Source organism: Delphinapterus leucas, chromosome 6, assembly GCF_059928025.1.
Source record: "Delphinapterus leucas isolate spDelLeu-1000000601 "Yukka" chromosome 6, BTC_Dleu_Yukka2, whole genome shotgun sequence".
Classification (NCBI taxonomy): Eukaryota; Metazoa; Chordata; class Mammalia; order Artiodactyla; family Monodontidae; genus Delphinapterus; species Delphinapterus leucas.
In genome coordinates this window covers 20,639,708-20,655,395 of record NC_143134.1, presented here as the reverse complement: position 1 = coordinate 20,655,395, position 15,688 = coordinate 20,639,708, and the positions used below count along the sequence as shown (strand labels likewise).

Below are 15,688 nucleotides of genomic sequence, written 5' to 3'. Positions count from 1 at the left end.
TGCCATCTACCTACCAGACTGCAGGCCAGGCCCTGGGTAGATGACAGCAAATAGGACACAGTCACTGCTCTGAAAAGTCTCTGTGGTCTAGTTAGGAAGAGGAGCAAGAAAACAGGTGATGAAGTTCAGATCAACGTGATACGTGTTACAGCAACAAACATCAAGGAGTAAGCACAGCACCTAACCCTGCCTGGGGATTTATGCATAAGGTTTCCTACATCCTAGCTGAAACTTGAAGGTGAGCAGAAGTTAACCCAGTGAAGGGTGCTGGTGGAGAAATATGTTTGAAAAGCAAAGTGAGCTCGGTAGGGCTAAAGTGGGAGCCATCATGACATTAGATTGAACCATCTGAAATTGCCATTATTGTAGGTCAGTATCAGATCGTCAAGTATCAGCAAATAGTCAATTATCAGCAATTTCGTACAGTTCTCCATCATACTAAGCTAGCATTCATCAAGCTCTTAGTTTGTACCAGACACTATGCGAAGCTCTATTTATACACCATCTTGTTTAGTATCTACAGTAATCAATAAGACCCATACACATTTTAATCCACATTTATATGTAAAGAAACTGAGGCACAGAGATGTTAGGCATGTGCCCAAGGTCACAGGGCTAGTAAGTTCCTGGATTGACATGTCAGTGGTCTGATTCCAGGCAGGCTAGAGCCAGATCCTGAAAGATGAAGGTTCTTTTGAACTCTGTTATGGAGGAGCCATTAAGGAATGCTGTATGGGTGGTGTTGGCGGTCGTGATTTCGTATATATTTATAACAGCTTTCGTCATGGTACCCCCAAATTGGCCGTCAGCAGGAGAACAGATGAACAAATTGTGGTGTAATCCCGGGCTCAGCCAATCTGGGTAACACGAGTCACAGCAGACCTCAGAGGTGTGCCTGTGGTGAGAACGGGCCGTGAGTCACCCCGGCCATAGACATTTAAGCAGGCCAGGGGACATGGTGAGCTCAGAGGCTAACACCTGAAGACCAGGAGAGAGGCCCTTTGCTTCCTCAGGAGGCTGGACCCTCCTCCCCCAAATGACACAGGACACACATATCCACTTCTCCTGGCACCAGGGCTACTATGTTGGAAAGAAGAGAGGAACAGAAATCTTAGATGGCATCACAAACCTTGGAAGATAATAAACAAAATACTGACAGAGTCTGTCTTAGAACAGCAGTAGTGAGATAGGTCATGGGAAGGTTTTGGAGCAGGGCAGTTGACTTGGTTAGATTTGATTTTGGAGATCCCCAAAGGGTGGAGGAGAGCTGGAGACAGAGAGATCTGTTATGAAGATCTTGTGGGAATACAGGGAAGAGGTGAGGGTGGGCTGGCCTCAGGTGGGAACAGCAGGGATGGAGAGAAAAGGCACAGCCTCCAGAGGCGCTCAGGACGCCGAGCTGGCATGGGGGTGGGGTCAGTGTCAACACCCACAGTTCCGATTTGGGTGACCGAGTCGATACTGATGTCATTCATTCACAAATATAGGAAAAGGAGCATACTTGGGGGCACCAGAAGATTTCAGTTAGGGAACTGTTTCCTTCAAGGAGTCTGTGACGTGGACAGTACATATGGTTTATTGGGGCTCGCTCAACTGTGTTGATTATAGCACGATTGAACACCAAACCCCAGAGCAAAATGTGCCATCAGCTCTCATAGCCATCAGCCCCTGGTATCTTTCTGCCCTGCTCAGACATGTATTCCTGTCTTTTCAGCCAGAGATAAATCGGAGCGAGCCTTCGGGGTGGCCTTCGTGAAGTTGATGAACCCGGACGGCACCACTCTGCAGGATGGGAGGCATGATCTGGTGCTTTATAAGGTGGTGCTAAAGAAGGAGCCTCAGAAAGTGACTAAGGACATATTTACTCCCCCTGAAATTGGTTCTGAAAGCTCCTTTCAGACTTATGTGTATAAATATCAGAAACTTCTCTCGGGCTGTACATGTTTGCCCCTTCAAGTCTAGAACCCTGGAGGACTGTGGTCACACCAGCTGCATGGTCTCCCATCCCTTTAGTCTTTTAAGTGATGGTCCCTCCCTGTTGTGCAAATGGCGTCCGTGGAGGTGAACAGTCAAGGGCTGTTCTTCTGCTCTTTGCATCAGCCTATGTGGAGCGTTGATAGTTGCACTGTTGGGCTGGGTTAGAGTGTGGTGGATGTGGTAGGATGTGGTTTTCATATCAACGCGAGCCAGGCACCATTTCTCCGTTCTGTGGCCTCCTTTCCTCTCCTATCAGTTGTGTCCTTATTCTTCCCTCTAACTGCTGCAGAGCTATCGCTTCCACTGAGATTTTAGAGCAGAAAGCAGATGTTGGGAAGATCTCATTTGTCCAACAGTATCCAGGAGGCTTTTCACACGGTTGGTAGCTTTTTTGAGATGAATCCACTTGATGTGTATTTCCCTTAGCAGCTCCTGAGCTCAAAAATAGTGTTGGAAGCCATGGCAAGCTATTTCTTCTCAAAGGACCCAGTGAAGTATCATTGTGACCATTTACATGTTCAAGAAAGTGAAATCCAACCTTATTTTTAATGTATTTACTTATAGCAGAGGCTAGAATGTTGACTTCTAGTTCATAACTTATTCTGTTTTTATTCAATGTTGAAATTATTTCTGGACTCAAACTCTGGGACAGTATCCCAGTATCTCGGAGCTGGAAGGGATCTAATTTGATAAAATACACTGCGCTCATGATAGATACTATTTTATTTGCACATAAGAGATTTTGTCCACCACTTGGTGTCCCTAACATGCTTCCTTTGCAGGGTGACAACAAGAAAATGGAAGATGCTAAATTCTACCTGACCCTGCCTGGAACCAAAGTGGAGATGGAAGAAAAGGAGCTCCAAGCATCCAAAACCCCAGCCAACTTTACGCCAAACAAGGATAGCACAAAAGATAGCTTTCAGGTCGCCACCCTCATCTGCTCCACAAAGCTCACTCAGAACGGTAGGTGTGCTGACCTCGGTGACAGGATGAGTTTTCTCTCTGGTCCTTCTAGGCTTCTTTGTTAGACTCAGGGGACTGGACGCTGTGGGGCTGTGTCTTCTGAGGTGGGGTCCTGGGCTATCTGGATTCTTCTCTCTGCTCTTCACGTGATGTTTTCTGGGTAGGACTGATTAGATAGCTAAAGCTCTTCCTGAGGCTTCTTTGTCTATCTTTCCACTAGAATGAAAAGCATTTCGGTGGTTTTTAAATACGGTAAAATCTATAAATGTATTCACTAACAGAGGCTGTGAATTTCGAAAGTCTTACGTTTCCTTCCTTCAAGGCAGCAAAGAATTCTTAATACTGTGCTCTGTATGATGTATATAACAAGAAATGTTGGTAGCAAGGGTAGGATACTAACAGAGGAACATCCGTCTCCTGTCCAAGCAGGTATGGCAAAGAGCAGGGAGCGTTTCCTGTTAGCATTCCATCTGTCCCCCATATAGATTCCTCTTTCTCGATTTTTTTCCCCAAGCAGTCAGATTTTCCATAACATCAGCTGAAGAGTTCAAATGCAGCTTCATTTTGTCCCCTCACGAAATCTGATAGCAATTTTCACTTATCTTGTGTATATCATGACATTTGATAGCCAATAACAGCTTCTTATTCATTTAACCTATGTAATTTGTAAGGAGTCCTGCGGGATATAGTGATCCAGGAAATAGCTGCTTTGGGGACTTGCTTTAGAAATTCTTTGTCCCCTGTGCTATGTGGAGGATTAGTCCCTTTGACCTCTGAGAAGATTTGGGGGCTCTGCCTTAGGGAAGTGATAAGGCAGACAAAACAGCTGAGATATAAGGTACACTCAAGGATCACACAGCGTGTGGTTGATCTTTAGAACGGGTCAGTATTGTTTATTTTGATGAATCTTGGTTGCGTAGAGAATGTGGATAGTATTTCAACTTGGACAACTGATTAGACTCAACAGAGTGAGGTTCAGAGCTGTTACACATGGGAAAGTAAAAGCAGGCACCAAAAATTAAGCCAGAGTAAAGACAAAACTATGGAGACATGAAAAGATCCGTGGTTACAAAGGGCTCGGGGAGAGAGGGAGGGGTGAATAGGCAGAGCACGGGGGATTTTTAGGGCAGTAAAACTGTTTACTAAATGATACCCTGATGGGTACATGGATGCACGTCATTATACATTTGTCAAAAGCCACAGCATACTGCACAGAGCGAACCCTAACTTAAACGATGGACTTCAGTTAATAATCTTTATCAGTGTTGATTCATCATTTGTAACAAAGGTACCACAGTAATGCAGGATGTTAATAATAGGGGAAACCCTGGAGCCTTGAAGGGGTATATGGTAACTCTCTGTACTTTGGGCTTAATTTTTCTGTGAACCTAAAACTGCTCAAAAAAATAATAAAGTCTATAAATTAGTAAAAAAAACCAAAACAAACAAACAAACAAAACACAAAGTTAAGCCAGAAGGCATTCTGAGCTTTATGGAAGCCACGAGAAAACTGTATGAATGATATAACCCTTGTTAGGGAGAAAGTAAACATAAATAAACTGCTGATACGGGGTTAAGTAGTATAATGTTTATGGGAGATGAATTACAAGGTGTATCAAAGATCTTTTTTTTTTTTTTTTTTTTTGCGGTACGCAGGCCTCTCACTGTTGTGGCCTCTCCCGTTGCGGAGCGCAGGCTCAGCGGCCATGGCCCACGGGCCCAGCCGCTCTGCGGCATGTGGGATCTTCCCGGACCGGGGCACGAACCCGTGTCCCCTGCATCGGCAGGCGGACTCTCAACCACTGTGCCACCAGGGAAGCCCCAAAAATCTTAAATGTATTCAGACCCTTTGACCCAGTACTGTGACCCCTAGAAATTGAACCTAACTAGACAATGGGAGATGTGCACAAAGATCTATATATGAGGATGTTTCCCTGTGATTCATAATAGGGGAACAGTGCAAAGAGTCCAAATGTCCAATAGTTGGGGTCAGGTTAAAGTATATAATGTTATTAAATGATAAAATATATGCAGCTGTGAAATGTATTTCAAAACAGTCAAAGACATGGGAAAATGTTAACACTATGTAGAGTATAATCCCGGTTTTGTTTAAATATATGAGGATAATTTGGAGCTTATTGCCTGGGGTCAGATTCCGGCTCTGCCACTTACTAGCTGGTTCATCTTGGGCAAGTCACTTGATCTCTCTGTGACTTGGTTTCCTCAGTTTTAAAATGGGAGTAATGATAGTATTTATTTGGAAGAACGAAGTAAATTAAAATAAGTAGAGGCAAAGCAGCAATGTGTAGCACATTGTAAACACTACATGAGTATTAACTGTTGAAAAAGGCTAAAAATAATTAAAAGTTTGGATGATAGTTCTTATTTTCTTTATTCTTTCTGGTATTTTCCAAATTTTTAACTAGGAAATGTCAAAGTGTTTTTTTTTTTTTTTAGCTCTGATGGTAGATGAGAGAAAGCATTGATGTACTTTTGGGGCTCTAAAGGGATATTCGAAAGAGACAGTGTTTACCAAACATCTAGTAGTTTATCCTTCCTAGAGACTAGGTTTGAAGAAAACAAGTAATAAAAGTTTGTAAAATTAACTTATTAGAGATAATGGTTAGAGATAACCATATTGTTACATTGTTTATTATCTCCCAGGCAAAACTTTAGGAAGCTTATTGACAGGTAGCAGTACTCAACCTGATGCGCTGATACCAACATCACACATCTTCTAAATGTTCCAAACCTGTGCTGTCCCGCACCTTATGTAGCTTGCGAAATTTAAATTAATTAAAGTCAAGTGAAGGTATGACTGCAGTTCCTTGGTTGCATTCGCCCCATTTCGAGCGCTCAGTGGTTTTCTGTGTCTGGTGACTTTCCTACTGGACAGCACAGGTTGCAACGTTCCCATCATCACAGAAACTTCCATCGGGTAGAACTGTCCTCTTCTATTTGTTGTCATCCCGTTCCTAGTGTTTAGATCTCAAAAACACTCAACATACTTTTAAAAAAAAGTCTCCAAGAATATCCTGTCCCAAAGAAGACTTAAAGAAGCAAACTCATCTAAACCAGAGCGGGGTGACCTACTGTCAACCTGGATGGGGGTAGGAAGAGGGGACAGATTTGGGGAAGATGAGGTGACATCGTGGGCATCAGAGAAAATGGGGCATTCCCAGTGACAGATAATAAGTGTGTTTGCTTTCTTCTAATTTGATGGGAGTGATAAAGAACCAATTCAATTTCTTCTGAGAAAGAAGAAGCTGAGGAACATGAATAAATCATCAACTCTATGAGGGCATTTGTTGATCAAGAGGAGGGTAGCTGTTCTCCTTTCACTCGGAGGCCATGACCAAAGACGTTTCTCCTTAGCCTTTGGAGGGCTATTCAGACTCCAAAGTTAAAAGCCACTGGACTTTGTTACAAACAGAGCCTGTAGGCACCTTCATTATTTTATGAATTATTTCAAAACTAGAAGAGACTGATGTATATGGGATCATTTTGTTGCTGGGCCCATATGGAAGGTGAGGATAGAGGAGAGGGAGAGAGGAGTCGAGTCTCTGCAGGTGTGGACCTGTGCCAGGCCATTCACAGACATCTCATTTTACCCACCGACAGACTAGCACGGGAAGACACCAATGTTGTCGTTATTAACCTTAGTTTACTGATCAGAGCGCTGAGCTGAGGTGGTGAAATATTTTGCCGAAACTCATAAGTGGTGGACTTGGGTCCGAAAACAGATATTTGTAACTCCAAAACTTAGGGTTTTTCTTTGTCATTCTTTTCGTTTTTAAACGTTATGGTCCCTAACCCTTTCCGACAGGTAATCACTACCCTAAATTTGGGGATTATCATTCAGAGTAGTGTGAATTCTTATATACTTTTTTTTTTTTGGCCTCGAGGCATGTGGGATCTTAGTTCCCCAACCAAGGATCAAACCCGTGCCCCCTGCAGTGGAAGCACAGAATCCTAACCACTGGACCGCCAGGGAAGTCCCAATTCTTACATACTTCTGACGGTGATGTAAATTGGGACAACTGTGGATAACATTTAGATAGTATCTAATATGGTTAGAGGTGGTTATTCTTGATAATCCAGAAATGTAGTCTAGTTTTTTTTTAACTCCACTTTTTTTTTTGGTGTGTGTGTGTGTGTGGTACGTGGGCCTCTCACTGTTGTGGCCTCTCCCGTTGCGGAGCATGGGCTCCGGACGCGCAGGCTCAGCGGCCATGGCCCACGGGCCCAGCCGCTCTGCGGCATGTGGGATCCTCCCGGACCGGGGCATGAACCCGTGTCCCCTGCAGCGGCAGGCGGACTCTCAACCACTGTGCCACCAGGGAAGCCCTGTAGTCTAGTTTTATACCTCAGAAAATGCTGCTGATACCAGATAGGCATATGAGAATGTTTGCAGCAGAATTGTTTGTGACGGCTCAAAACCACAACCCAACTGGTTGTTTAGTGACAGTAGAATGGATAAATTCTGGTACATCCATAAGATGGGATAGATACTCTACAGCAATCAAATGAAATTAACCAAAGCTATTCATCAACCTGTATGAATCCCAGAAACACGGTGAGTCTAGGGCTGTTTCTGTAACACCGTGTCACCACTTTTCTTGCCCTAAGATTCACCAGATGCCAAATCTATTCCTAATATTAGCAGTGATGGGGCATGCAAATATCTCTAGGGAGTAAACCTCTAGACTGATTAGTGGGTTCCTTGCAGGTTCTTAAAGCTGCTGCGTGACCCTTCAGCATGATGAAGTATCCAAATCCTTTTCCTTAGGCAGCCACGCATGAAGTGAGGTAACAGATGGAACGGTCCGGTTGACTAGCACGTGGCAAAAATAGGAGATGGGAAGATGGCAGTGGACAGTGCCTAGTGGATAGGCCTAGCACAGTGCCTATTATGAAGTACTTACTGAAGGAATGAAGAAAGTGAAGAATTGTCTTGAGTACACCACCAGCTTCCTTGGGACTCCTGGTTCTGTTTCCATCCATCTATTCAATCTTTGATCCAGCACGTATTGAATACCTCCTAGGTGGCTAGTGCTATGATGCGGTATAAGAAGGAATGCAATAAGGTTCCTTCCCTGAACTGTCTCAATGTATGGGCAGAGCCAAAGAGATACCAAGTGTGTTGTTAATTGTTTGCCCTAATGTATATGTATGCGGACAAGGAGTGCAGATAGCAGGGAACGATTGGGTGTGTCTTCCCAGAGGGAATAATGTTTGAGACGGCTCTTGAAGTAGAAGTAGCAGCTGACTGAATACATAGTATTGGAAGTATTTCTGGGCATTTCCGACAAAGGGAAGACATATGCAAAGACAGGGAGCGCTTTCAGAGCATGCCATAGCTTGGGGAGTATTGAGTTGATCTGTCTGACTGCGATGGGCTGGCAGGAGGGTCATAGGAGGGGCCTTACTGCCTTCTGTGACTGGTACTGGGACTGTATTCAGTTGACAGTGGGAACTCTCTAGGCTTTGGAGGCTTCCCAGGGACTAAACAGTTTGCAAGCCAGTAAAACAAACACAGTGAAGCAAATTGACTGTTCTAATGAACAGAATACATTTTCAGCTGCTTGTAAATATATATATTTCTACAAATCCATTCATTAAAAAGTACATATTGCTACTTTGACTAGATAATGCTCTGTAAATAGTAAAATGATGCACTAAACAAAATGATAAAGTAGCAACAGTCCAGCTGCCTGCTTTGTTTCCCTGTTATTTCACTTTTAGTATCTAGACATTCATTAAAGCTGAAAGGGACTTAAGGATCCCAAATTCTGCATTTTTAGATCCAAAAACACCTCAAGACTTTTGTCCCAGACTTACCCTAAGGACCATTCATCTGTTCTGCCTTCTTTTCAAGATGGGAAACCATCTGATCTGCTCGTCTGTTTATTTCTTTGAAGAACTCTGGGGAGGCAGTATGACAGAGTAGCAAGGACATGGTTTTTGGGAATCAGATAAATCTCATTAAATTCCATTCATACCACTCCCTGGCAGTTGTGTGACCTAAGACAAATAATTTAATTTCACAAAACCTCAGTTTCCTCATCTCAAAAATGGAACAAATAAAATCTTCTCTATGGTTACCAAAGGGGGATGGTCAGGGGGAGAGATAAATTAGGAGGTTGGGATTAACATATACACACTACTATATATAAAACAGATAACCAACAAAGACCTACTGTATAGCACAGGGAACTCTACTCAATACTCTGTAATAATCTATATGGGAAATAGAGTCTGAAAAAGAATACATATTTATATATGTATAACTAAGTCACTTGGCTGTACACCTGAAACTAATACAACATTGTAGATCAACTATACTCCAATATAAAAAAAAACTTTTAAGGTAAAAAATAAAATCTGCTCTACAGCGTGGATATGATATTTAAATGAATCAATGCACATATATAAGTTTTTATTTTCCCCTCTGCATCCACTGAGACACCCATAGTGACAAGGGACAAATTAAGCAATGCAGCAAATTAAAGGTAGGAAGGTTATTTAAATGTTTCATCAGTAAGGCTGTGATGTCTTATATGAGAGACGTGAGTTCTATTTGGGCATCATTTTATGTTCTTGTACATTTGTGGTTGGTGTTTTTTTTTGCGGTACGCGGGCTTCTCACTGTTGTGGCCTCTCCCGTTGCGGAGCACAGGCTCCGGACGTGCAGGCTCAGCAGCTATGGCTCATAAGCCCAGCCGCTCCACGGCATGTGGGATCTTCCTGGACTGGGACACGAACCCGTGTCCCCTGCATTGGCAGGCGGACTCTCAACCACTGCGCCACCAGGGAAGCCCTTGTGGTTGGTTTTTTTCCTCTGAAGAAGGAAAGAAGACCCCAAGGTTTTCTCTGATTTAGGTAGGAGGCAGTAAATTAAAAGACTGCATAAGGTATTAGCCACCGTTAGGAGCAATGATCTTTTCTAGAGAGCTCTGTCACTGTGTCCTGAAATGGTGTGCGTTGCTCTGCTAATCCGTGTCTAACGTTTATGGTTTGTGGTTATTCTTCCTAGTTGACCTGTTAGGCTTGTTAAATTGGCGTTCGAACCCTCAGAACATTAAACACAACTTAAAGAAGTTAATGGAGGTGGATGGAGGAGAAATTGTTAAGGTATGTTTATATATTCACAGTTAGGACTACAGCCACTGCATCCTTAGTTCAATATTTTAAATTAAACCGATGAGTGTAATCATAAAACTTGTCTAAATTGGGAAGCAAGTGTGCCAGTTTTTAGGAAAATGCTATTTTTAAACCTATTCTGTTGAAACCTAATTAGCCCCGAATTTCTTCAGTCTGGAGCCAAATAACCTCTCTCTTTTTCTCATCTTCAGTTTTTGCAAGATACGCTAGACGCACTTTTTAACATAATGATGGAAATGTCAGACGATGAAACATATGACTTCCTTGTGTTTGATGCACTGGTAAGCAGTTACACATATTATCTAGTGTTTGTTCTTACAACTGTGTGGTTTTTGATAGTTCAGTATTATAAGTAATTGTGATGCATAGGCTCCTGCATATGTATTTGTGTACATTTCTCTGATGATTTCTCGAGGCTACATTCCCACAAGTAACATTAGATACAATTGACTTATAGTCAAGTCGTTTATGGCTTTGTTTCCTGTTAGATCTTCCCTTTTGATAAGTTTTCTCTTTCTCATTAGGGAAAACAAGCTGTTTTATTACATTTGAAATCAGGAATCCCTTTAACTCGCTTTAAAATTGTCTGGTCCTAAACCAGGAGATACCGTTAACAAAGACGACTGTGGTTTGTTGTGTATGCGCGTCCTTGTGCGTTCTTGCAAGGGAGACTGAATTTGCAAGTCAGCGATGAGTCTTGGTCTCATTATGTACAATACGCAACCCAGCATACAATTCAAATTGTCACACAAAGTACTAAAACTTGCAACCCATGCCCAGACCGGAAATCCAAAGAAGGAGAAGGGATACCGGATTTTGGGAAGGTCAGAGATGGCAGTGGAGTGGCGGAAGCTGACACATCCAAACTGAGCATCGTTTTCTGATTGTTGGGGTTCAAGTTCAGGGCAGAGTTTTCCCTGAATGTTGCAGCAAAGAAGGAGGAAGGTAAATTGCATCTTCAGCTCATTCATCAGCTTGGAGAGACTGGTAGATTCAAGAAGAGTTTAGGATGTAAGACAAAGAGAAAAATGCCCCCAGCTGCCATCACACCTGGCCAGGTTTATGGGCAAGAGAGTCTATGGTAATGACCCCATGGGAGAAGGTCTGGAGATAGATTCCTGTGGACACAGCAGCTGGCAACGGGCATGTGTGGAAGGTGCCCCTTCTTTTGCTCTATCACAAGTAGGTGCAAAGCGGTTATTTGTATCAGTAGATTCTGTGTCCGGTAGTGATAAGAGTTAACATGAGCAGAAAATTGAGACTCGAAGGTCTGGTGACTTCAGTTATTAGGGGCACCCACACTGCGCTGAGGAGACAGATGTCCTGCAGTATTTCATTAGCTGCACCCTTGGCTTAGTGTTTACTATTCCCATGGGAAACCCTCCCCCACACCCTTCCCCCTCTCATCCCATTTTCTTCCCCGACTTGGTTACCTGGGCGCTGCCCTCTCTCTGAGGCAGTCAGCTCTCCGAGGCTAGGGGTGCTGGCTTACACTGGTTCCCTCACAGCATTTAGCACAGTGCCTGACACTTAATGGTCTCTCTCTGTTTGTGCTAAATAAAAAGAAACCCCAAGACTTGACCTCAGCTCTGGAATAGTCACATGGGAATGCTACCGTAATGATCAAGAAGGAAAAGCAAGTCCCAGACGTTCAGCTCCAGCTTGTTGATGGAATGCCGGGGCTTGTGCTATGCTACCATTTATGTTTTCCACCTTTGGCAGGTGTTTATTATTTCACTGATAGGCGACATCAAGTTCCAGCATTTCAATCCCGTCCTGGAGACCTACATTTACAAGCACTTCAGTGCCACTCTGGCCTATGTGTAAGTACCAGGCCCGGGCAGGGCTTGTGGCTGGATTGTCGGGTTTGTGCTCTTGGGACCGGGTTGTTGAGAAACCAGAGGGACGTGAGCTGAGTACCCCTGTCTCGAAGCTCAGAACCTTGTTCTGAGCTTCCCTGGGGAAAGTGGGAACCATCTAACTATTCTAACCATGGCAAAGGATTACATTCAAGGCCCTGCTTTCTGGGAAGTTAGGGAAGAGATAAGGCTGTACTTCTTTAAGAAACCAGAGCATGTATAGGTGAGGCGTTGAAGCTGTTAGGAGCACAGTCCAGGACAGAGGACCCCATCCAGGATCTTCGGAGGCGGGTGTCAGTGGGATCGGCATGAGCCCCGCTGGGATCAAACAGAGGATGAAGCAGGACGACATGTGATAGAACTGAGGGTCGTTCCCTCAGCTGTACACCGCAAGTGCTTTGTAGAATTTATTACTTAGAGGTTATGAGAAGATTTAATTTTTTTTCTTTTACATAAGAGGGAGTGGTCTCCACCTTTCCCAAAGTGCAGCCTTCTTTCTGTCTTTGGTTTATGAGCCCCTGACTAATGTTCAGTCTGAGCTTTGCCCTGCAGTGCTCAGCTCATCACGCCGTCGGATGTGGCCTGTCACCCCGCGCCTTGCATCCTGGTTATTGTGCAGAGCAGCGTGACAGTGACTGGAACAGAGTTGAGATGGCAAAGATCTTTCTGACGGTGGCTTATGCCAGATCGTGCCAAGTGCTGCTGACCTGCTCTGTCATTCAGATCATTGATCCCTCATGGCTTTTTCTGAACTAAACAAGAAAGTTCTCAGTTTTATTTGCATAAAGGTCCAGAAATGTAATAAAACATAAGTGACCTAGAAGAGGTGTCATGTAGCATAATCCCCAAGTAACACAGTGGATGTAATGCCCGCTGGATTGGGGGAAGCAGCAGATACACCAGTGATAGGGCTCTTTCCACCCTATAGCCTCACTTTCTAAGTAGGCAGCAGCTACAAGAGATGAAATCCTATCATTGGGTCTTTATTACACAGAGCCAAATGCAACTCTCCAGGTGGTGTGTTTCTGGTAATCTGGGTTTATTTGCAAGAATGGATCAATTCCACACGATTCCTGTGAATTTTTCTTAATATTAGGAAAACTCAGAGATTCCCAGAAGGAAAGTTCAAAATATCAGTGCCTTCAAAAATGTGAGATAGCCCAAGATTACGACAACGCCTAGTCCAAAGACTCTGGAACGACACAAAGAACAACGTAAAAATCCCAGAGCAGTTTCATGTGATCAGATGCTCAGAACCATGGGTTGCTCTTCTTTCCACACTCGGTAGAGTTAACATCTGGCTTCAGTTTATGGATCCCAAACAGCTGGGGCAGACTGGAGGGAATTAGACTGCTTTTAAGGTGACTGACTACCTTTGGCAGACAGTCCCTCCCTTACAGAAACACCTGAACATGTCTGTATAGCATGCCAGAGATTAACATATACTCATGATTCGAGTCCCTTCAAGTCTTTGATTTCTTGATCATTTTTTAAAATCCTGCAAAGGGAAAGAAATCATCCCTTATTTCTAGGCAGAAGGGAAGCTGCAAGCCTAGACCGCAATGAGAAAACTAAACTACGAAGGACTTAACTTCCCAGTTCAGGGCATATTCTAGAAGAAATAATTACTATAGTTGTGATTTCTACTTCCCCAGGAGGCCAAGTTCCCTTCTGTATAGCATACCCCAAACCCTAGAGTACCACTGTGCCCCATTGACATTTTTCTCCTTTTCAGAAAACTCTCCAAGGTACTGAACTTTTACGTGGCGAATGCAGATGACTCCAGCAAGACGGAATTGCGTTTCGCTGCTTTGAAAGCCTTAAAGTACTTGTTTAGGTTCATCATCCAATCTAGAGTGCTCTACTTGAGGTAATGGTGACTGTAATACAGTGTTGACGCTCTCCATCCTCTCTTCCCATATTTTTCCTTAGTCCTTATGCTCATGTTCAGTTCTGTGAGCAGCTGGGTCATGGAACTAACAAATTTCAGAACTTCAGGGTGAAGATGAGGGTTCACTACACAACCGTTAAAGAAGTTTCATGTGACGTCCTTTTGGATCAGCAGAATTTCTAGGGCAGTAGTGACAGCAGGATTTAGGGATGCAGGTGGCTACAATGTGCAACTTACTGAAAGTCTTTGTTGGTGACAATAAGTAGGAAGTCAGGTTCCTGTGATGAGATTGTATTTAATACAGCAACGGGCTTCATGATGATGTTGGGTGTATAAATCTAGGATCATGAGCTGTTGTTGGGAGTAGATGGACAGTAGTGACAATTGATTGGAGGAGTTGTTTCCTGAGGTGTGTGTTTCTTTGCTGACACCAGGCTTTAGGTACCTGGGAAAACTAAGCCCCAGAGATACGATAATGACCAGTTTGGATTTCTAGAATAATCGTTCCATCAAAAACAATAGAAGTCAAGAATGAGGAAATAACTCTTCTGGGAATGCCCACAACTCCAGTGCCATCTCTACCCTTCAATAATAGCTGGATTTCCAAACTGTTAAAATATTTTTCTAAGGCAGGTTTGGAAACTCGATAGATAACGTGCTAATATGTTAATACGAGTAAAGCTGTAGGTAAGAGGATTTCAAGCCTGTGATTTGAGCATGTGTATTTTTTTAACTTTGCGTTTTTAAAAAAATCATAAAATTAAAGGCAAACAATTAACATGGAAAAAAGACTTGTAACTTATAGTACAGTTCAAAGGTCAGTAGATTCATTAATTAAAGGCTCTTAAAAATCAACTAAAGAATGGTAAATATCCTTACTGCAAAATAAAAACATAATTTACAAAAGAAAACTTCAAATGGTCAGTTAAATTTAAAAAGAAATTTATACTATTAAAATGCGATACACACACACCATCTTTACCTGCACATTTGATAATGATGAAAAATCTTTATCTTTTAGTGAGATTGGACAAAAATTGGCCCTGTGGTTTATTGCTGATAGGAAGATAAATTCTTAAGGACAGAAATTTGGTACTGTGAATAAAAATCAAACACACACAGAGCAAAGGAAGATATCACATTTGTCCAGTAATACCCCATCTAAAAATCTATCTAATGGAAAAAAAATCCATCAGGTATAAACAAAAAGGAATGTTAAAGTATGTACATTCAGCCCTTTCAAATGTAGGGTATGTTAATGAGGTAGGATAACCCTGATAGGTTCTTAAATAATAAAACTAAGGTAGAAGACATAAGTGTAATATGATCTCATTTCAAAAATATTTCAGGATTGGACACTGGTTAGATATGAGTAAACTGTAGATAAGAGGGCTTTAAGTAGGTTTAGTTTTTATCCTTTCTGCATTTTTAAAGTTTCTACAATGAATTTGTACATTTTTATGGTTTTTAAACACGTTCAATGACTTAAAAGTTGAGTTGGACGAATGACAGCTCCTCCTTCCCTAGTAGAAGCAGGCAGTGTTCGCCCAACTCAGAGCATATGCACAACCTCTGTAGTTCCCGCTTTTCTCCAGGTGGTCTTTTATAGTTGGATCTTTGTGTTTTGTAATTATGTTGAATTTCCACATATTCAGATAGGGTGTCCTACTGAGGGAACATTCCCTTACCTAAAAGTTTGTAGAGCAAACCCTGATGTCCAGCAATAAAGATCCTCATAAAAACATAAAAAGAGAGACTTCCCTGGCAGTCCAGTGGTTAAGACTCTGCACTTCCACTGCAGGGGGCATGGGTTCGATCCCTGGTTGGGGAA

The 15,688-nt window shown here is 42.7% G+C and overlaps 1 protein-coding gene across 2 annotated transcripts in view; it reads left to right on the top strand.

Moving 5' to 3' along the window:
- Positions 1 to 15,688, top strand: part of DOCK5 (dedicator of cytokinesis 5) — a 216,285-nt gene that overhangs the window by 129,791 nt on the left and 70,806 nt on the right. For both annotated transcript variants that reach the window (XM_022595031.3, XM_089912792.1), the window contains 6 exons: positions 1,715 to 1,818; positions 2,760 to 2,943; positions 9,980 to 10,077; positions 10,299 to 10,388; positions 11,830 to 11,930; positions 13,702 to 13,836. In XM_022595031.3, coding sequence (XP_022450739.1) covers positions 1,715 to 1,818; positions 2,760 to 2,943; positions 9,980 to 10,077; positions 10,299 to 10,388; positions 11,830 to 11,930; positions 13,702 to 13,836 — 712 coding nt within the window. The remainder of the gene's footprint in view (positions 1 to 1,714; positions 1,819 to 2,759; positions 2,944 to 9,979; positions 10,078 to 10,298; positions 10,389 to 11,829; positions 11,931 to 13,701; positions 13,837 to 15,688) is intronic.